The sequence below is a fragment of the Lepisosteus platostomus genome, chromosome 11 (assembly GCF_059453375.1).
Source record: "Lepisosteus platostomus isolate fLepPlt1 chromosome 11, fLepPlt1.hap1, whole genome shotgun sequence".
NCBI lineage: Eukaryota > Metazoa > Chordata > Actinopteri > Semionotiformes > Lepisosteidae > Lepisosteus > Lepisosteus platostomus.
Genome location: NC_142621.1, coordinates 32,968,657 through 32,991,027, shown reverse-complemented (window position 1 = coordinate 32,991,027; position 22,371 = coordinate 32,968,657). Strand labels below are relative to the sequence as shown.

The window sequence follows — 22,371 nt, the reverse complement described above, 5'->3', positions numbered from 1 at the left end:
TTTACACTTCACTTCATTCTGAATTAGGAGGGTTTTGAATGACAGTTTACTATGGGGTAAGTTTCAGTCGTGAGCTGTGGCAGATGGCACGAAGGAGGGCCAATCGGAGTATTTGCTGGATTAGACTTGATGTTGAACAGTGAAACATGGTAACATGGTGGAGCACCCCTTGTCCGAACCAACACTCACTGTGATTGCAGATTTGTCCTTGAAATGTAGATGACTATGATATTAATAAATTTCTGATTCTTGTGTGCTGCAGTGTCCAGCTGCACAGTGTGAAACAGCAACATTATCCATTTTATATTCAGTGGTAGAAATTCCCTTTGAAATGTTATCGCAGGAGACATCAGGAATATAAAATAGTTTTGCAATTTCATTTCACATCAGATCAGTAAATCTTTATCAGATGTTCACACAGTCTGGTCAATGGTTCCTCAGTAATCCTATACAGGCCAATAATGCTGCCATTTTTGTGTTGAAAAGGAGAAATGTTTAATTTATGCTTTAATCTCTTGTGGTTTCAGGGCTAATTTAAAAACCAATTCTTTCTCAATGCATTTTAAAATTATTTAAAATAAAATACATTTTTAATTTAACTTAAAGTTAAATTATTGAGTGCTATGGTCAACTATACACATGTATAATACTGTTACAGCTTTAGGTGACTGGGAAGTGTCTCTTAGATTTTAGATGAAGTTTGTGACACCTGGCAGAGTAAACACTTCTAGCTTCTCAGCAAGCATCCCCACTTTGATGTAGGGGAGTCCCCTGATCAGAAACACTTGTGAAGTTGATCTTGGTATACCTAGGTAAGTTTTGGGTTAATGACTGTCAGTGAGCAGTCCAGAAATACACCATGTAAGATCACATTTAGACCAGAGAGAGGCAAGAAGGTCAGAATAAAAGGACAGGCAAGAATAGAGAGGAGACAGGAGGAGTTGGAACTTGAAGATTGAGCCAGGCGAGCGCCCCTGCTTCCTGATCATCCAAACAAAACTTGACTGGAGTATCTGAACCTTGCTAGGGAGAGCTTGCTCTTCTGTGTTGTTAGGGAACTTGGGCTTTCTTTGTCAAAGATGCCTTGGTTAGTGACATCTTTCATGCTTAGGGTGCATTTTTAGAATAGGGACATATGCTTCCATTTGTTTTGTGGCATCGGGTGCAGAAAGTGAGAGAGATTTAACTGCAGGTTGTATTGCATTTTTTAGAAAGGCAGCTTCTCTCTCTCTTAGCCTCTGTAGGCATCATTACGAGTATAATACTTAGTATAGGTCTGGAGGTTTTCTGGATGATTAAGATGTTAGGCCTCTGAAACGCCTTGTTTGTACACACTGTCCATAGAGTAACTTGTGTGTTGTGATTTGTAGGATAGTGTTCGTCTTGTCCTCGTTAATAAACATTTGTTTAACCAAGCGTGCCTGGATTGTTAATCCTTTCACCAAAGCTGTGCCAGAGAAAGAATTCACGTGCCTCTAATTATACCGTTCAGTCAATTCCTGATTTTCTCCTTTTTCGTAACCCTCCACTTGTAACAATACATATACCCACATCCAGTGATGGACTGGCGTCCTGTCCAGGGTGTGTCCTGCATGGTGCGGATATTCTGCCAGGCTCTGGTTCATTTCACGTATGGTTATTTAAAATGGATGATGGTTATATACTGTATATATAATCTCACAAGTCATTAATTGCACGTGGGCCTTGATGATGGTATCAATAACTAAGCAGGCTGTGACATTCTAGACTGCTTCCCCAAGTCCTGCTTGCTGAGGTTGGTTTGAAGGCCTGTTGTTTCAGTAGGAGAGGTAGTCAAGTATCCTGATGCTGCTGGAAATGACGCCAGTACTGGTCTTTTTCTTTCCCTTACCTGTTACACGTGGGAGCTGGGGGTCTGGATATCTCCTGAAACCACTGCTGCTCTACCCTTTGAGGGTATATGTGTTGGACTAGCTGTCTGCTTTGAGTTGCCCTGATTCCAGTGAAGGCAGTGGTCTTGCTCTGTAAATGGCCTGTGCAGCAGCCCTGTGCTTATACTGTACATGTGTGTGTTTCTTTCTTTGCAGGAATTTACTTGTCAGACCTCACCTACATTGACTCAGCCTATCCCTCCACCGGCAGCATCCTGGAAAACGAGCAGAGGTCCAACCTTATGAACAACATCCTGAGGATAATCTCGGACCTGCAGCGCTCCTGCGAGTATGGTGAGCGGCCCCAGGCCTGTCCGCGGGGGGACAAATAGTCAATTTTTCCTCTAGAAATTAAAACATGAACACATTCAATACAGGAAACTGGTCATCTCTTAATGTTTTGTACCTCAGGCAAAACAAATATTCACAAAAACCAACTTCAAGCCGGACACAGTTTGGACTGTATGAAAATATAACAATTGTAAGTTCTGGTATGGCTATAAATATTTATTAAACATCCACACAACAGACATTCTGTTGACTTTACAGCTGTGGAATTCATCTTTACGTTGTTTTTGGGATTATCTTATTTTATTTATTATTTTATTAGTGGGATTCCGGATTATTTTGGTGAGTGATAAAATGGTCACTTTCATTTTGTTTCCACAGATATACCAGTTTTGCCTCATGTCCAGAAGTATTTGAACTCTGTCCGTTATATCGAAGAGCTGCAGAAGTTTGTAGAGGATGATAACTACAAGTAAGCAACATCGTTTGTACTAGTGGTTTTCTCTTGTACAAGCTAATCATCTAATCAAAGTTAACAATTACTGCACAAAGCCTTCATCTTTTCAGAGTGAAAATTAAGATCTACTGTCTAAATAGAATGAGGCCATTCCCAACTAAACTGCGTGATATTTATTAATAACCACTTTCTTTAATATACTGTACTACATATCAAAAGAATCATTGCTCTTTTCATTGTGTTTAAAAAAAATAAAATACAGTGTGCAGATTTTAGATATTAAATCATTTTGATTAGTTCACCGTCATAACCTAAGATAACAAAATTCTGAGCTATTGGCTGAGTCCAGATGATGAGGTGATTTAAACTACTGAATGTCAAATGTCGAACTGAAAATCAAGAAAGAGAAGCAGAAAAAGGAGAAGAGCCTTTTGCAGTCAGTATGTTGGAGCAGTACCTCAGGTAGACTCACCAGCGGTGAAGTTGATGTCCTCTTCAGCAATGAATCACAGCTTTGTGTGAGCTTCCCGGATGGGTGTCAGCACATGCGGCGCAGATGTGCAGGGCCATGAGTTAATTACGGTGTACAACAGACCAATTGACTGCGAAATCCAGGTGTGATGGCCTGGGGAGCAGGGGGCTGTCCCTACAGACCTCCAGTTGCAGCGATTCTTGGCATCCTGGTTACACAACGCTACATTGATCAAATCCTGGGACCAGCCGCCTGCCGCCCATCATCCCTTCCTACAGGCTCAACCAGACACGAGAGCATTCCAGTAGGACAAGACATATCCTCATGCTGCCTGTGTAGTACCAGCATTTTGTTTGAGATACTGTTTGCTTAGGATACCTTACCTGCCAGACTTGAGCCCCAATTAACATATGTGGGATGAGCTATGATGATATATGTCATCTAATGCTCAGTTGCCCGGGATCAGGCAGATGCTTGTCCAGGCTGATGCAGTGGGATGGAACAGAATCACAAAAACACGTTGCAGATACTGTACATCTTGTGCAACAGTCTTCAGCATTCACAGGATCCCCTGTTGATTTTCCCTGTTTATGACTAATGTTAATCTGCACAATATGTTGGCCAGTTTTTATTGCTGTTCCATAAAAAATCAATTCATCTTTAACATTTGTTTGTAAAATTGTTGCAGTTCTTTTAGTGTTCACTGATATGAATTTAGATTCAATAATAGCAAAAAAATATTTTTTTAGATTTTGGTGCCAGTTACATAGAAGCGATATAAAACATCTTCTCTAAATGCTGTTTGCATATCTAAATCACAGGATTGACATGGCATTTTCTCAGTCTTTCTAATGGTTTTGTATTTTCTATTAAAAAATGAGACGCTTATGATTTGTAGTGTTTTCTGACACAACTATTTTTTCTCTTAGGCTGTCATTAAAGATAGAGCCGGCCAGTAGCACCCCTCGATCCACAGCCTCCAGGGAAGATCTTGTTGGTGAGACATGAATGCTACTTTTACCCTTTCCTTGCTATATTCTCCAATGGGTGGGCTGAGTGTATGAAGGCCTCTGCATAATGAAGGGTGTGGAAGAGGCTGGAGCTTTCTTGGCTGGGAGAGGTAGAGAGTGATAGGGAGACATTCAGTGGCAGGTAATGGATAAATTAGCAATACTGGCTAGTGCTTAACCGTACCGGCTGGGGGAGGGGGACTGGTGCACAGGTTTAGAGAGCAGAAGAGGTGAAGGAGGAATCTTGTGGATTATAGTGCTCATATCTTCACAGACCAGGAGAGGAATGGAGAAATGTGGTACAGTAGCTAAATAAAGAGATTGCAAGACCGAGAGTGGGGGCATTGGGACACACGGGGAGAGACTGATCCATAGTCATAGATTCTTGATTGGAAATTCACTTTGGCACACAAGTCTAATACCCTCTGTCTCTAGGGGTATTATACGCTCAGTTATTGCAATTAATGTTTTTGGGAGCAATTATTAAGGATATATTTTCTACATTTATTACATACTCACTTATTCTGGCAAGAGGTGGTTATACTTTCTAGTAGGTTGACTTATATAAGATGAAGAGTGCAAACAGTATTTCTGTGGGGTTCTAACAAGTACTATGAGTGTTCATAGATTTAGTCTTAAATCAGTAAATTCACTAGTGGAAATATAACCCCCCACCTGCTAGGAACGTTGCATGAGTATAAGGAAGAGATAGATCATCGTTAAATATTCATAGTTCTTTTAAACGTTTTTGTTTTCTGCTCAATCTGTTTGGGAGTGCCACTGGCACAGAGAGAGGGTGGCAGGACTGATCTCCTCTCTCCCCGGCAGGCCCGGACGCAGCAGCTTCGCCTCAGAGTGGCCGGAGGAGCGCCGTGGCAGAGGGCGCCCTGGCCAAAGTGCCTCCCACGCCTCCCTCGCCGCGCAACCTCATTCCCTACGGTCACAGGAAGTGCCACAGCCTGGGATACAAGTCAGTGAAGCATCGCCGCCTGTCCATCCTGGCTAACCTGACGTCTTTTTGATTGGAATAGTAATAGTTGCTTACACTTATATAGCGCTTTCCTGGACACTCCACTCAAAGCGCTTTATAGGTAATGGGGACTCCCCTCCACCACCAATGTGCAGCCCCACCTGGATGATGCGACGGCAGCCATAGTGCGCCAGAACGCTCACCACACATCAGCTATCAGTGGGGAGGAGAGCAGAGTAATGTAGCCAATTCATAGAGGGGGATTATTAGGAGGCCATGATTGGTAAGGGCCAATGGGAAATTTGTCCAGGACACCATGGTTACACCCCTACTCTTTTCAAGAAACGCCCTGGGATTTTTAATAACCACAGAGAGTCAAGACCTTGGTTTTACGTCTCATCTGAAGGACAGCGCTTTTTTACAGTATAATGTCCCCATCACCATACTGGGGCATTAGGACCCACACAGACTGCAGGCCCTACTAACACCTCTTCCAGCAGCAACCTTAGCTTTCCCAGGAGGTCTCCCATCCAGGGACTGGCCAGGATCACACTGCTGAACTTCAGTAGGTTGCCAGTTTTGGGTTACAGGGTGATCTGTGTTCTAAGTTTGCCTTCAGCTTGACTCTGGAGTTATTGGAGCACGTTCATCTGTTTCAAAGCTTGCTTTAATCAGAATATCTGGCCTATTGACGTGGATAGTAAAGAGAGGTACCTGACTTGTTGTTCTCAGAAAGGAGTCAAGATCCAGATTAAGCCTTCACGTGGCGCTGTGGGCGCTCTGCAGTGACAGGGAGGATGTTGTGGGGGGGCAGGTGGTATTTCCTTGTCTCCCTCTCTGGTGCGGCGTTTCGTCAGGAGTGAAAGTGGACCTGACGTCTCTGGGTTTTTTTTTCCCCCTCCCAGCTTCATCCACAAAATGAACACGGCGGAGTTTAAGAGCGCCACCTTCCCGAACGCGGGCTCGCGGCACCTGCTGGACGACAGCGTGATGGAGAGCCACACGCCCTCGCGCGGCCAGGCGGAGAGCTCCACGCTGTCCAGCGGGATCTCCCTGGGTGAGCGCCCGTGAGCTCGCCGTGCTGACCCACACTCCAGCCCGCGCCTCCCCCGCCTGCCTCACGCACTGAATCCCCGCTGGCAGGAGAGGAGCTCAAAAACAACATCTGTGTGACCTCTTTTTACACGGATGCATTATCAACGCATCTTAAATAACTCCTGTTACTTAGAATTACACTGCGGGTTGGGTCATCTTCATAGTAACTGAATTGGAAAAACAATTTAAAGAAATTAAAGCCCATCCAATTTAAACAGAAAATGGTAACTCTACCGGCCCACATTAAGTCATGAAATTGTTGAAGCTGGAGAAAATAAAATACACCTGACATTCAAACTGCATACAGTATGACAGTATTCCTTATTTTATCCCTCCATACTATATTTTGATTAGCTCCCTGTTATCTGTAGTTCCTAATGACCTTGTTGTTTACAAAATATTAATTATTTTAAACTACATTCTAAATTCTGTGATGTTTTCTTACTATTGGACTAACTTTGCCTATCCAGTTTAAGTGAAAAAATGGCAAATTCGTTATGAAAAGGGTCATCCAGTTGAACTTTTACTACAGAAAGACATGCTGCAGCCTCAGCTCTGAACCGCATATCTGTCCACGTGGGATTGTACTGCTGATGGAATTCTGTATTGGGTTTAATCCAGCTCCTGCCTGGACTAGAGGAAATGTTTGTAGTGAAGTCCATAAATCAATTAATCATTAATACCTGACAGCAATGAACCCTTATAGACCTGACAGACCTAACTGCTTATTTGCATTATAGAGGCTTTAATTGATTTGCCTTTGAAAAGCAGTTTAGTTAAAAAGGGATATCAAATATAAACATTATTATTGTAACTACATGATTATGATGAAGGATGAGGTTCACTTCTGTTTCAAAGTGGGTTGGATTACAGGTGCAGATTTATAAACGAGGTCTAATCCTTTCCTGTACAGGTAGCAGTGAAGGTTCTGAGCTGAGTGAAGAAATGTCTTGGCCTGCTTTTGAAAGGTAAATGGATGAAGCACCATGTACACACACATGCACGCATATACACACACTTGTGTCAACAGCTCTGAGATGATGCCCTGAACAATGCATGACATGCTTTACTTAAAGCAAAAACAAACAAAATGGCACCTGAAAGCCTTGCAAATTTAGTAAAGACTAAGAGACTTTCAAAGACAAACTGAGACTGCTGATTGCCAGTATTAGAGCAAAGTATGTGAGAGATTCAGTTATTTCTATGTGTGTCTTTGTTCCTAAACACATCACTAGTTGCTGCTAGTGGGAGAGTAAAGAAATAGTGCCGATAAATTACAAGTAATGTGGTAGAATATGTTCCATTGCTTGGAAAATGTGACTTATGTTTCTAAGACCCTTATTACAGTTTCTCGTAATTAGAAAATGTTTCTCAGTATTGTTTCATCATCATTTTCATTAACTTAATTCCTCAACTTAATTTTATCAACTGAAATTTTTATATTTTTATTTACAAGTAAATAAGTATCATTTTTCTTTTCTGTGACATGCTGGAACATATGCCTTAAAAAACTTCTTTAAAACCAGTGTATAGATGCATTGTTTCAATGGTCCTCACCAACACTCAGAGCTTTAAAATAATACTTTACACTTCTGTTTGTCAAATGAAGTTGGTAAGTGTCGGGCATTTAAAGAGAAAAATAAAATTAGAGCTTTCCTGCAGTTTTTTCACAGTTCCCTATTTTCTCTTATCAAAGCCGCAGATAAGGGGTCTAGAATACAGTGTGTGGGTGAAGCACCCCAGTAATGCAGAACTGCAGTTTACCTGGCTTGTTCCTCTATAGGTTCTGTAGTGTGTTGTGTGTGTTCTCTTAAAAACAAATATCCCAAAATCCAACAGGACCCGCTTCTATCACTCCATGGGCCCTGTTACGAGGGTGGCCCGCATTCCTTACCGAGGACACCTGAAACCCAGCAGGTACAGTCCCCACCTGACCCCCCTCCAGCATGGGGGGACGGCTCTTTAGTGTGTCCGTGTTTGATGGGCTGTGATCAGGTGATGGACTCTGCTGTGACCTCCTGTGTGATCCCTTTCTCTAACAATACTTGTAGCTTCCTGCTGTGATAGTGCTGGGTGAACCTCATCAGTCCTTCTAGTTTCCGTCTCACCTCGCCTCTTTCCCTGCAACACGTGGTGTGGGCTCTCACTTCCTACACTCTGGTGGCTAACACCTCCTCCCAGCTGCACAGGCGTCGTCCTGCATCTCTCCCCCGAGACGCTGCTGCTGAATAACGAGGGCGGCTGGGCAAGAGCAAAGAGACCCAGGGTGGCCATCGCTCTGAGCTCAGGAGACGCAGCCCAATGAAGCAGAACACGCCACATAACCAATTCAATCACTTCCAAGTTAATTACGGGCAGACACTGCTTTCTCGTTTACAAACATGTACATCAGTCATCAGTCACACGGCACATGTGTTCTGAATATAAATGTAGATAAAGGTTAGCTGGGAAACTGAGATTTCAAAACCTAAATCACGGAGATCTCTGTGCTTTTCTAGCAGTCAGTCGAATTTGTATCACTGAGTCGTGCTGCTGACGTCTTTCTATTCGCAATGTCAGCATGGCTCAGGGACGGAGCAGGGGCGGGAGGCCTGTTTCCCCCAGGTGCTCGTGCAGAAGTGCCAGCGTTCCCCCGGCTGTCCCGCCTGTCCCGGGTGCTGTGTCCCCCTCCGCTTGCTGACCGTGCTCTCCCCGCAGCTCGGTGGAGTCCGAGGAGCTGGCCGTGCACCTGTACCCTGGGGCCGTGACCGTGCAGGGCGTCCTGCGCAGGAAGACACTGCTGAAGGAAGGCAAGAAGCCAACGGTAAGAGTGTGGCGAGGGCCCTCCTGGGCGGCTCTGCCAGGTAGTTCTGTGATGCAGGCGGCGCGGGTTCGAGCTAGCAGGGTCTCCCCAGCGGCGGCACCCGTTTGGCTGAGCCCCACTGGGGTCAGGGCTCTCTCTGCTCTTGGCAAGTGCGGTGACCTATCCCAAACGAGGTTCTTCATCACGGGCTGACAAAAAAACCTACAATCCTACAGAAGGCCCAGCGCTAGGTTCCTCTCTCTGTCTTGAGCTCCAGTTTATACAGTCCCACCGTTAGCCAGAAGTACCCAGAAATAAGAACTTTTCTCCCAGACCTCAGGGCTGCAAATGGTCATAGAGCAGAGTATGCACCAGAATTTCTAAAAGTATAATGCAATTCTGCTCTCACTTTAAGAGGACCATAAAAACAATGAAACAAGTCATTTGTCACTTTGTTATAATTGGCTTGCCTGTTTATATCCATCTTTTGCAGTGGAGAAGTAATTTATTTTCGTAGCTGCTAGTTATTAGATATAGACCAAAGCACATTAGCTCTAAGCATTGATTAAAACCACCCTTGTCCCTTTTGGCTGTTGAGCAGTGGCCAGTTCTTTCTGTTGCTGGTGTTTCAACATCCTGACATGGAAAGTTGGAGTCACTGCCTGGCAAGGGACATCAGCCAGTACCAGTGTGATTGGCACCTCCTTACCCTCCTGCCCTGTGAGAAGTGTCAGTAGAAACTGGCACTCACTGATGAATTTTACAGGCCCATTTGCTGTAGGATTTCATGGCTAAAAGACTTTTATTGCATATCTGTCCCATAAAACAAGCTGTTATTTCTGCTTGCAAGTGATATTTGGGTCTGCTGCGCCTGAAGATTTATCCGGTTCCATTGTCGAGCAAAGAGTGGCACAGCAGGGGACAGACTTGAAAGGCGATGTGTTGTCCTCACTGTGATGGCCAACCCAGGTGGTCTGATATTCACTGACCTGCCATGCCCACGCTATTGGACGCACTGTGTAATTTAACAGTCTGGGCTGTTCACAGCAGGATTGTGTTGTTCACACAAAGCTTCTGTGGAGCCTGATGGCTTAATGACCTACTACAGCAAGTGTCGTTGCTTTTCTTTGTGGATCCTGGAAAATGTTGGATTCAACCTCAGTATTTTTAAGTGGATTATATAATTTTTAATTGTATTTAACTTTAAGGCTTCTTATTTTGGGGGGAAAAAATAAAAATGTCTTCATCCTCACGTTTTCAGGATAACACAATTTAAAAAATCAGTGTTGGATCACATTTGACTGATGAAAAATGAAAGTGATATAGACAAGCATGCAAAAGTCATACTGCTTTTAATGTGTGTTAGGGAAATGTGTATCCTGTGCTAGTAATGTTGTACAGTATATACAGTGCCTTGCGAAAGTATTCGGCCCCCTTGAACTTTTCAACCTTTTGCCACATTTCAGGCTTCAAACATAAAGATATAAATTTTTTATTTTATGTGAAGAATCACCAACAAGTGGGACACAATTGTGAAGTGGAACGAAATCTATTGGATTTTTGAAACTTTTTTAACTAATAAAAAAATGAAAAGTGGGGCGTGCAAAATTATTCGGCCCCCTTGCATTAATACTTTGTAGAGCCACCTTTTGCTGCGATTACAGCTGCAAGTCGCTTGGGGTATGTCTCTATCAGTTTTGCACATCGAGAGACTGAAATTCTTGCCCATTCTTCCTTGCAAAACAGCTCGAGCTCAGTGAGGTTGGATGGAGAGCGTTTGTGAACAGCAGTTTTCAGCTCTTTCCACAGATTCTCGATTGGATTCAGGTCTGGACTTTGACTTGGCCATTCAAACACCTGGATACGTTTATTTGTGAACCATTCCTTTGTAGATTTTGCTGTATGTTTGGGATCATTGTCTTGTTGGAAGATAAATCTCCGTCCCAGTTTCAGGTCTTTTGCAGACTCCAACAGGTTTTCATCCAGAATGGTCCTGTATTTGGCTGCATCCATCTTCCCCTCAATTTTAACCATCTTCCCTGTCCCTGCTGAAGAAAAGCAGGCCCAAACCATGATGCTGCCACCACCATGTTTGACAGTGGGGATGGTGTGTTGAGGGTGATGAGCTGTGTTGCTTTTACGCCAAACATATCGTTTTGCATTGTGGCCAAAAAGTTCAATTTTGGTTTCATCTGACCAGAGCACCTTCTTCCACATGTTTGGGGTGTCTCCCAGGTGGCTTGTGGCAAACTTTAGACGAGACTTTTTATGGATATCTTTGAGAAATGGCTTTCTTCTTGCCACTCTTCCATAAAGGCCAGATTTGTGCAGTGTAAGACTGATTGTTGTCCTATGGACAGACTCTCCCACCTCAGCTGTAGTTCTCTGCAGTTCATCCAGAGTGATCATGGGCCTCTTGGCTGCATCTCTGATCAGTCTTCTCCTTGTCTGAGCTGAAAGTTTAGAGGGACGGCCAGGTCTTGGTAGATTTGCAGTGGTCTGATACTCCTTCCATTTCAAGATGATCGCTTGCACAGTGCTCCTTGGGATGTTTGAAGCTTGGGAAATCTTTTTGTATCCAAATCCGGCTTTAAACTTCTCCACAACAGTATTACGGACCTGCCTGGTGTGTTCCTTGGTCTTCATGATGCTCTCTGCGCTTTCAACAGAACCTTGAGACTATCACAGAGCAGGTGCATTTATACAGAGACTTGATTACACACAGGTGGATTCTATTTATCACCATCAGTCATTTAGGACAACATTGGATCATTCAGAGATCCTCGCTGAACTTCTGGAGTGAGTTTGCTGCACTGAAAGTAAAGGGGCCGAATAATTTTGCACGCCCCACTTTTCATTTTTGTATTAGTTAAAAAAGTTTCAAAAATCCAATAGATTTCGTTCCACTTCACAATTGTGTCCCACTTGTTGGTGATTCTTCACATAAAATAAAAAATTTATATCTTTATGTTTGAAGCCTGAAATGTGGCAAAAGGTTGAAAAGTTCAAGGGGGCCGAATACTTTCGCAAGGCACTGTACCTTAGGATATACAACTTTAGGCGAACTGGTCTTCATGCAGAAACATACAATGAAGACGAAGTTTTATTTTAGTGAGTTATATCATGACTAGATTATATGATAATATAATATGAAAATGAAAAAAAATTCATTGTCAACTAGTGTGTATTGTAGAACTCTTTTTTTCGCAAAATACAGTAACAGGATTTATAGTTGACTTCTACAGCATATGTGGAAGTATTGTGTACTGTCCTGCCAGCATGTCTGTGGTTAGTGCTCTTTAAGTCTGGGGTTCTGAACATGTCGGTTTATTTCATCATTTCAGGTGGCATCTTGGACAAAGTACTGGGTGGCTCTGTGTGGGACGCAGCTCTTCTACTACCCTGCGAAATCTCTGAAGGCAACAGAGAGAAAGCATGTGAGTGTCTCCTGGTCTCCTGACATCATCACAAGTCTTCCTGCTCTCCCATCACTCGCTGCAACAGAGCTTCTCTCTGTCCCCACACTCTCTAGCACATTTCTCTCCTGATGTCAGTGGAAAACCACACAATCCTCATGTCGGCGAACATATTTCAACAGGGCTACGCAGAGCTGAGGCACCTCTCTTGCTCTCCAGTGTATTCAAGGAACAAAAACTACTGTATGCGTCCATAAAATAATCCTGAGTTCAGATTTATTTTTGTATAGTTTAATGTTCTTCTTTAAAAAGCTTTGTCTTCTGAATTAAACAATTAATTTACCATATCATTCCAAGAGGAAAGGAAGTTTGACAGCTGGCCTGAGAATGAGATGAAACCACATGAGAGCTTTCAACAGAAGGCCTAGTGAGGGGGAAACACCCCATCCCCGCAAATAAAATGGGACAATTAATTAAGGATTGTAATAAGCTGCTATCAAGCATCATGGTACTTTCAAGCATCTGTTTGTACTCACTCCTAATGAAGAGCATTACATCATTATAGTCAGTCACACAATCAACAGAAGTCTACTTTAAGTAATGTTCCAGTTTCCATTCCCAAAGAATGCAACAACATATAAGATTTCCCAGACACATCTGTGTGTGAATAACCACAAACAGTTCACTTTCTGACATGAAACCTGAGGTCAGACACTGCTTCTTTTCAAACACGGATTGATGGGTTGCCATTTAATTAAATGCAGAGCTCCAATTAACTCTTATCAACTTATAGCCATTAAATCAGCAAAGGTTTTCTGCTACAATTAATTTTGCTGGAAACATAACGTTACTTATTATGCTTTTGGATCTCTAAAACTTACCTTGAATGTAGATTAGATCGATTGACGGAGTAACTGGCTAAGTTTCTGCCTTGTCATTCACATTGTGGGCACACAAGCTGGATTTAGGCATACATTGCACTGCAAGGAGACTGATTAAACTGGCACCATGTCTTAGGAAAGTTTCAGAAGTTTTCACAATTGTTCATGGCAAACGGATTCAGTAAAGCCATCTTGACTAGCTGGCTGGAAGAGTGATGCTTTGAAAAATGCATGCTGTCAATTGTATAGCCAGCCCAGTTCACACAGCTTCAAATAGTATAAGACTGTTTCAAGGAAAGTGGTTTGAAAAACAACATAAGCTTTGGCTTAGGAAAACTTCATTAAAGATTCATGTTCTTTTTGTGTTTTCTTTTAAGTCTGTAATGGAAAACAAGCTACGCCTCACACACTTTCATTATGATTATATTAGCTATGTCTTGCAAGGAAGCCTGTTTAGAGCTATTAAGGGCAAGAGCTATTTAATATTCAATCCCATAAGCAAGTTCTTGTAAAATATAAGAGCAAGTGCTTGCTCTTAAGACCCCAGAACCCTGAAAGCTGTTCTTTTTAAGATGCATGAATACACCCATTTCACAAGTCAAGGTTTAGCGAAGTCACACAGATGAGCCTTAATATGGCAAAACTGTTGTCCATGGCTGCTGTCTTTGATTTTATTTTTGTAAAAACTCTTTTTTCAGACATTTCCACCATCCAAGCATTGTGAAATAGCCAGATCTAATTTGTATTGGCTATAGCTGTGCCAAGTATGTCTGCATTCCCTGGCAACCTCCTTGGCCAGCACAGTGCCGGTAGAAAAGACCAGGCCTGTACGTCAGACAAACACAGCAGGAGAAAAGCTGTGGAGATCGGGGCCACACTGGCCAGTCTGTGTTCACTGCCTCCCTGTTCTGCGCCACAGCCTGCACGCCCATCGCCTGCCGCAGCTGAATTTCCACGCTTGCCCCTGCCTGCTCCAAGATTGGACCATGTTCTTCCTATTTTGAGTAACAGCAAGACAACCAGCTCCTGCGGTGGGCGGACCGCAGCATCTTTGCTGCCCCATTTGTGGCGGTGCCTGCTAAACGGCGATTTCTCTTTCTTTTCTCCATCCCAGTTCAAATCCACCTCAACTAAAAGCACCTCAGTTGTGGGCTGGATGGCTATGATGGCCGATGACCCCGAGCACCCAGACGTCTTCATACTGACTGACTCCGAGCATGGTGAGCTGCACAGTATTGTCCGGGGACACTGCTCAGCACAGCATAGTGCACACAGCGCGGTTCAAGTATACAGCACAGTGTAGCACAGCATGTATGTTGCAGTAGATCCCAACACGACACAGCACAGTGCAGTTCAAGTAAGTCCAATTCCCTTCTCAAATGTATTAGGCTGCAAGGCACTTAAGGACATCATTAAAACCCATTTCCATGCTTTATCTTTTATTTTTTAACATATGAGGTTCATACAATCTCAATGCATTTTATTCTACATGCATGGTTTTTTCTTACTCGTCCCACATTGACGGGAGGTGTTCCAGTAATACTCCTGCATTGAGGGGAATATGATTCTGTGCTGGAATCTGCAGCAGAATAATGGGAAGCCAGATGGGTTTTTTATTGCTGTTAACGAACGCGAGAGCTGAGAGCATTGCTGGTCTGCTGTTTCAGGAAACTCCTACAAGTATCAGGCAGGGAACAAGATGAATGCCGTGCTGTGGTTTAAACACCTGAGTGCTGCCTGTCAGAGTAACAAACAGCAGGTAAGAACAGAGCCTGAGTCACTGGGATCTGCCTGTGGCACAGCCTGGAGCACCGCATACTCCCACTGGGGTTCTCTGTAGTGTTCTCTCCAGGTCTGCTCTTGTACAGTGAAGGATCAGTAGAGAACCACTTGTGTGCCTGGGCATGTAGAATCGAAACTCCTAGGAGCTCATGGCGGTTTCAAAAATCCTGCTTTCTCGTTGGTAACAAGCAGAAGCCAGAGAACAGCAATAATAATGACTAAACTAACAAATGAGCAAGGTGGGCTGAATGTGCTCCTCTGTCTCATGAAAAGTTTTGCTTATTATTTGCATTGTAATTAATAGTAATGCCTTTTAATATGTACTATTTTACACACTGGCCAGAACTATGCTCATCTAATCAGTCAGAATTCTAGTACAATTGCCAAGGTTTGCCCTGCTAAACCCTGCTGCCTCTCTGTAGGTTCCGGCTAATCTGATGTCCTTTGAGTAGCACTGGCATAGAGAAGACAAGGCGTAGATTTCATCTGCCGCACCGAGCAGAGCCAGGAGAGAGATCACTAACCCAGCAGAACAGCGGAGCGCTGCCCCCAGGGCCACGCTGGGCAAACCCTTCAAACTGCCACAGACTCAGCCACAGCGGACACTGCGAGACCTGCCACCCCCTGCCTTAAGGAGAGAGAGAGGAGCCTGGGAGGTGTGAGAGGCCACTCCAGGAGCACAGCGCGTGTTGTGACTGACTGCGTTAACTACTGAATTTGGGTGTTTGTCCTTTACTTTTAAAAACTTTTTTTTTGGTATTTTTGAACATCAAAACTCGAGGCCCTGTGTGCCCTGAATGGGATCTTTCTTCTTTTTGGTTTTTATCCCCTAGCTCGAGTTTCGAGCCTTCTCTTTAACACTTTTTAACGTTTTTTCGGCCCTTTTTTTTCTGTCCCCCCCCCCCGTTAAGGCAAGGCGCAGGTGTTTTGCGCCGCCGGTCCTGTTTGTTCCCGGAGTCGCGCGACGTGACCGCGGCTCAGGGTCTGAGCCGGAACAGCTCCACACTGCCGGGACTGAGGAGCTCTTCGGCCCGAGGGGGGATGTTGAAAACAGGGTAGATGTTCTTTTTTAAAATTTCGTTTTAGATTTTGCAGAAGGTTTACAGAAGCGGAGTCACGCCCGGATTCCTTCCAGTATCATGTCTCTGAACGGGTGCACTTGTGGCTGAGGAGTTCTGCTCCCCTAACTCTTTCTGCCAGCCTGTCCTGGTGGGGCAATACTGCTTGCATCCTTTCAGCGGCGACACCTTTTATTCCAGCAGTTGTGCATCATTTACAACAGAAGGAGGGGGCTAAGGGATTGGGACAGGGCTTTCTGTCCTGTTGTTATCCAGGTTTTATAGCGTCTTGGGGAAGCACGCATTCTTCTCACTGATGTATAGAATTAACTCTTACCCGATTTCACTGATGTCACCAAGGGTGCTACTAATGGGGAAGCTGAAAGCTTGGTATTTTTACATTGTCACAGCTGTACGATTTAACTGTTAAAGACCTTGATACCTGGGGAGTCTCCTTAACAGGGTACTGAAAGGGGGTTAAAAGAGGTCAAGACCCTGCTTACCAGTGAAGTTCAGAACAGGGACCTGTAGAAGAGAGACAGGAGAGTCTCTCTGCAGTTCTTCAGTTAGAACTCATGGAGGATTAACAGTATCTCCCACCACAGACACAGCCCTTTCTCACCTTCCTCCAGTATGAACAGACGCCCTGCTGAGGTCAGAGTCAGGCTTGGGTTTATGGACCAGACCTGGAACACAGGATGGACCCAGAGCCTCCATCTGACAGGCAGTGTCTACCTGCAGTCCCTCTGGTTTTTTTCTTTTATGTATGTAATTCCCCCCCCAAACACACACACACACAAAATGACAGTTAGTCCAAAGCTAAAGGAAAGGAATTTTAAGCAAGCTGTTTGTTCAGATATGAGAATGTAAATAGAACCATACACCGACACTCTCTGATGTTTGTCACAGCAAAATACAGAAGGCCCCTTTCCTAACAAAAAGTGAGATCCTGAAATTAAATTTGAAAGGCCTGAAGGAAAGCTGTGGTGGAGAGCAACACCATTTGTGGGGTACTCTTTCAGACAACAGCCCAGAGAGCCCCACCCTTCCGCAGGACGAGATACAACAGCATCAAGCAATTTTGGAGCCATTTCTTTCTGTTCCTTTTCTACCACCATCTTTGGAGTCAGCAGTATTACTGTGTAGAACTAATGTGCACGTCTGCGTTATTTTTAATTACCCGTTACATTTTTATTTCACAAGTGTCTCTTTTGTTTTACAAGTGTTTTGTACCTTTATTTACCAAGTTGTCTTTCTTATTTTATATGCGTCGTATTTTACCTTTTCTGCAGGTAACCTTGTGAGTTAGATGGTTTACTGTTCGGCGTGAGAACCACTGTACCCTGATTGTGTTTACCAGGTCAACTGATGCACATTTGGCACTGGGTTAGGACATCCCACCTCTGACACGGAGTCGGGTAGCGGTGTTCTGGGAGGGCTGCTCTCTCCAGACTGCGCTGCCTGTACGAACTGTTCTCAGTTAACATACAGATTCATACAGCTACTGTATACTCAAAACTGTTTACATGACCTAAAGGAAGAAAAGGAATGTCTGAAGTTTACAAGTCTTACTTCATGATTCACCATTATCGGACAGCAGCTCCTCCTCCCAAGCCTGTCCCCAGCACTCACCTTGCACCCTGAAATCTTCATCTCCAAGGAAGCTAGTCGAAAACAACAGGAGCAGAGGATGCCTTAATAAGGAGATATCAAACTCACACCCATGTATCTGAGACAGCGGATAGCCTGATAGCCAGACTGGTTCCTAGTTCCTCTCTTAAACTTCAGTCAAATATTTGTCACAAAATCAACATAAGCACAACAGGAGCACAAATCCAGCATTTATTGCCTACTTTTATTGCAGCTTTGAAAGTATTCGTTATTTGTACTTGAGCGTTAAGCAGAAGGAAATTAAATTTGGCTTTTGCTTCTTCAGAATAGAGGCTTATGTCCACCCTCCCGTTGTTTACCTTGTATGTAAGATTTCTGGATAATTTTAACAAGATGGGTTCTATTAAACGACAGTTATTATTTATTAGTTTTAGTTAATGATATAGGGGAGACTGCTGCCAAGATTTCTGGGGATTAATTACTGTGGCCAGGGAACAGTTTTGCACTGAAGATTTTTTGATGGTACCACAGTAATTTTTTTTTTTTCAACCACAACAGGATCGTGACAAGCAGCTGAGAGAAGGCATTGGTGCAGGAAGGTTTCATATGGGGGAGGCAGAGATACAGTCTGAGCCACTGGATAGAGAAGAGGCCAGGGAGAGGGAGGGGGGAGGTAAACAGTGTGGCGTAATGGTTCGAGCAAACGGAGGAAGGAGGAGGCCGTGTAGGGTTGTGATTAGAGAGGAGGAGCACAGAGAGGGAGACGGCATGGGCTGAGACGCAGGGAGAGAGATACAGGGAATGAGGGAGTGGGAGCTAATGAAAGGGATTTCACTGGCACAAAGAAAAGTCAAGTGCTCGACAGTTAGGGGGGACACCAGTGCTGACTCCATCACAAAGACAGGCTGGGGAGGGCGGGCTCTGCGAGATAGCGAACAGGGGGACCAGCGTCTGGGCTGCCCCGCGATGTCCTGACCCAGCCTCTCACTGCAGTGTGTGTGCGTGTGTGTAAATAGATCTATTTTTTTAACATGGAAATTTAACAAGCACATGTTTTAGCTTGCTTCAACGTATGAATTCTGCAAGGTCGCTAGGTGACTTGAAAACCGAGTTTCAAAGTTTATTTAAAAGTTTTTGTTCAGGCAGTTTTTGTTTTTAATCGCGAACGTCTTTTATGCATATTTCACTGCAGCTGAAAATGGCTCGAGTCTAAAGATAAAGATGGATGGGGGGAGTCGTAATTCTGGCTTTCTATTGTGTGACATAGAATGGGATGTAATATTTCTAATCTTACTTCCCATTCATAGTTGGAAGTTTTCCATGATGCTATCGGTAGTCAGTCTTAAAAGTTAGTACAATTGTGTTGGAATTGGGAGAAAAACTAGTGCGGGTTTGCAATTTAAATCCGAAGAGGCAGAGATTCCAGTGACAGCACCTGGGGGAGGAGAGAGAGATGTGTGTGACTGTCTACCCAGACTAACCCAGTGCTCTGATGATTGTGAATCCTTTAGTATGGCACAGCTGAGTTCAGACAGAGGGTCAGATTTCTCAACCGTACAGCAGTGAGCTACGGGATGCTTTATTAAAAAGACTTGTTCCCTTTCAGAGCCATGATGGAAAAATACAGTCCTGATGGGTTGATCCTCAGTGACAAAGTGTACACTTCTCACTCACTCACACAGCAACAAGCACACAAGACGCCACAGGGGCTCTTTTCCTTTGGCAGTAGTTCTTTTAGAACAGCATTAAAGGCCCATTACACAGACAAAAAAAACAAAACAGGCCCATGCAATTACGTGGAAAAACCTACCTAAAGTAAAAACATAAATCAGCCAGGAATGGATTAATCTTCTAAAGATCCCATTTCGCATTTGTCATTAAAGCCAGGCAGCCTCTGAGCTTGGCTGTTGTTAATCGAGCACATGTGGCTTTGTGTGCTGAAATCTTGTCAAGGACAGCATTCTCTAATACAGGCTGCCTGTGGCCGATTTAAGTGCATAAATCTTCATAGTCTTTTCCTGAGTGTGTGCGTGTCTATTAGACAAAACTATTTAATCTAGTTAAACAGTAAGTCTGTAATGTAATGCATTAAGTACAGGATATACCACAATTGGACAATTGAAATAATCACAATGGATACTACAATAAAGGCACTTAGTCAGGTTTATCAGGATTTTTAAATTTAAATCACATTCTGTAATGGAATCGAGTCTTTTTGATTTAGGTTTGTAATTCCCACCTGTTGTATGTTAGTACAGAAATTGTATTTTTCGGTTTTAGGTGGAAATGCCTTGCTGTGCCAAGCCCTGTGTCTTTACTCTCTGTTGTTGCTGGATTGCTTTGGATTGCATTCTTCCTCTTAACCCAGTCCTGCAGGCTGACCTTAGACGTCTGATGGTCCCAGATCATCAGTGACTGCTGACCCAGTATGCCAGCAGGACAGTTTTTAGTTTAAGTTCATTTTATATGCTGGCTGGATTACACCCAGCCCTTCTGTCTGTGATTGGAAAAGAAACATATACCTTTCCTTCTCTGATGTTGAGCACAGATTAATCTTGTGTGGTTTATTCTGTGCCACTGTTTTTTGACAATATTACCAGGACAGTAAAATCCAAACACATCTGGTCAGCACAAGCCAGGTTGTCTGGGTAGGCAAACCTGCACCCTAGAGTCTGTCACTGGATGTTCCACCTTCCTTCCCCCAGGCTTGGAATCTAGCCATGGTCAGTGTGCTGGTCTGCCAGCATGCCAGTCTGTCAGTGCGCCAGTGTGTCTGTGTGGAGGCCGCTGTCCCTGGTGCTGAATCAAGGCCACAAAGCCCAGTCAGGCACTATGACCTCTGAACTGAGAGATGTGCTTCCGGGCTTTCCAAAAAATGTTCTACTACTTTTCTTTCTTGCTCTGGTTTGCATTTCTATTTGTTTTTAATTTTTTAAAGACAAGATTAAACACAAGTCGATGTGTGTGTCAAAGAATGTGTGTACAGGTGCGCGTGAGAGTGCGTCTGTGAGATTTTATTTGTGTGTTTTGCACATAAGCTAGTGTTGGAACACTTTAGGTACTGACTTAACTATAATCTTTCCTACTAAAATAAAACTACTTGAATTGTTAACTGGTGTTGCCATTTCTTCTTTTTTTGACCATTAAAACCAAACCACACTAACACAAGTGCAATTCCTCTCGCGTGTTGAGCCAGTGATTTGATGCACTGAGCCCGGTTGCCACCCCACGCTGACGAAGTCCGGTCTCTAGTACCTATGCCCGGCAGTATGGGCATGTGCACTGCTTTACACCTCTGGACTTCAGGTGGATTATGTAGGATAAAGTGTGTCAAGATTTTCCCCAGCTGACACTTTCTCCACACCGTTATTGAACCAGATTTTACTGCTGTTTTGATTTTTTTTTCCTTTTGGAGTTCGCTGTTTCAGATTCGCCTCCCTCTGCCAGCCCCGTGATGGTCTCCCAGCATCAGAAGAAGGCAGCTAAATTGTGTCTAATCTACCCTGCAGCACACTTGTGTATGGCCTCCACAGCAAATCTCTTAGTCACACCTAACTGTGGAATGAGAAGTGACTTTAAGAGTACCAGGATTTTATTTTTTTTGGTATTTCCAGACAAACACTGCATCCCCAGGGGATGATGAGTGGCTTAACCAGAGAAGGCACTCCACTGAGCGCATGTTGATTAGGGGTTTGAGAGCTGCCCACCGAGACTTGAGACTGGGTCATGTCTGACTGTGACTGCGACTCCCACGGGCTCTCAGGAGGAACACGGGGCTGTCGATGAGGGACCCACCTGTCTTTTTCTCCCCTGTCCCTGCAGTAGGGGGCAGTGCTGCCTGTGACGTGTTAAAAGATGACTGGCGTGCTGTCTGAGGGGGACTGTCTCTTCATCCACAATTATGACAGAGTAACGTGTCTGAAGTAGAGGACTGAGTGGGGATTGTAGCAAAGAGCCGAGATGTGAAATAAGCACACACTTGGCTACTTCAAATAAGATATGCATAACAAAAAATCATTGGTGATTATTCAATGTAAAAATAATGTTTGTACTGTTTTCTCTCGTTTTGAATAATTTTGATTTTGTTCAGAGATGTCGCAAAAACTGATGTGACATGGCCTTAATTATGGGTGAGATCTTCAGCAACAAGTTAAATTAATTTAGTTGTTGGATAGAAGGGCTGGAAAAGCAGGTATCAAGAAAGAGACAGATTAAATCTTTTAATAAAAGCTTCCCTGGATGGGTGTTCAAGTCCCAGCTTTTTCTGAAGGAGAGCGGGATGACAGTTGATTCTAATCTGCCTGAAAGTGAAGAATGGAAAGCAGGTGGCAGTACAGGGTGCCTGAGAGCCTTTCTTCACAGAGAGAATTGCACAAAAACTAATCTGCGCTTTTCAATGAGTAATCGGAGATACGTTTTCCAGAGAGGAGATGGAACAGCTCTCCCTAGGCCCCCTGATCAATCTGCCAAAACATAGACATCTTTTTACTTTCAGGGCACATGGATCAAAAATGCATCAGGAGAATTTTTTCCCTTTTCCCTTTTCTGAATTTAAAAGAGAAAAAAAAACAAGACCATCTCCCAAGCACATCTGGGTTCTAAGGATCTTCAAACGCAAGACAAAAATAAATAAAAAAGT

At 43.7% G+C, this 22,371-nt stretch overlaps 1 protein-coding gene across 8 annotated transcripts in view; it reads left to right on the top strand.

Moving 5' to 3' along the window:
• ralgps2 (Ral GEF with PH domain and SH3 binding motif 2) overlaps nucleotides 1-20,844 on the top strand; it is a 112,497-nt gene extending 91,653 nt beyond the window's left edge. For 7 of the 8 annotated variants that reach the window (XM_088599287.1, XM_088599281.1, XM_088599284.1 and 4 more), the window contains 12 exons: nucleotides 2,067-2,204; nucleotides 2,580-2,670; nucleotides 4,057-4,124; nucleotides 4,966-5,107; nucleotides 6,013-6,164; nucleotides 7,116-7,170; nucleotides 8,042-8,119; nucleotides 8,900-9,005; nucleotides 12,329-12,421; nucleotides 14,396-14,501; nucleotides 14,949-15,040; nucleotides 15,486-20,844. In XM_088599287.1, coding sequence (XP_088455413.1) covers nucleotides 2,067-2,204; nucleotides 2,580-2,670; nucleotides 4,057-4,124; nucleotides 4,966-5,107; nucleotides 6,013-6,164; nucleotides 7,116-7,170; nucleotides 8,042-8,119; nucleotides 8,900-9,005; nucleotides 12,329-12,421; nucleotides 14,396-14,501; nucleotides 14,949-15,040; nucleotides 15,486-15,515 — 1,151 coding nt within the window. In that variant the 3' untranslated portion in view covers nucleotides 15,516-20,844. The remainder of the gene's footprint in view (nucleotides 1-2,066; nucleotides 2,205-2,579; nucleotides 2,671-4,056; nucleotides 4,125-4,965; nucleotides 5,108-6,012; nucleotides 6,165-7,115; nucleotides 7,171-8,041; nucleotides 8,120-8,899; nucleotides 9,006-12,328; nucleotides 12,422-14,395; nucleotides 14,502-14,948; nucleotides 15,041-15,485) is intronic. The other variant, XM_088599288.1, reaches the window with a different exon arrangement.
• Nucleotides 20,845-22,371: the final 1,527 nt, after the last annotated feature.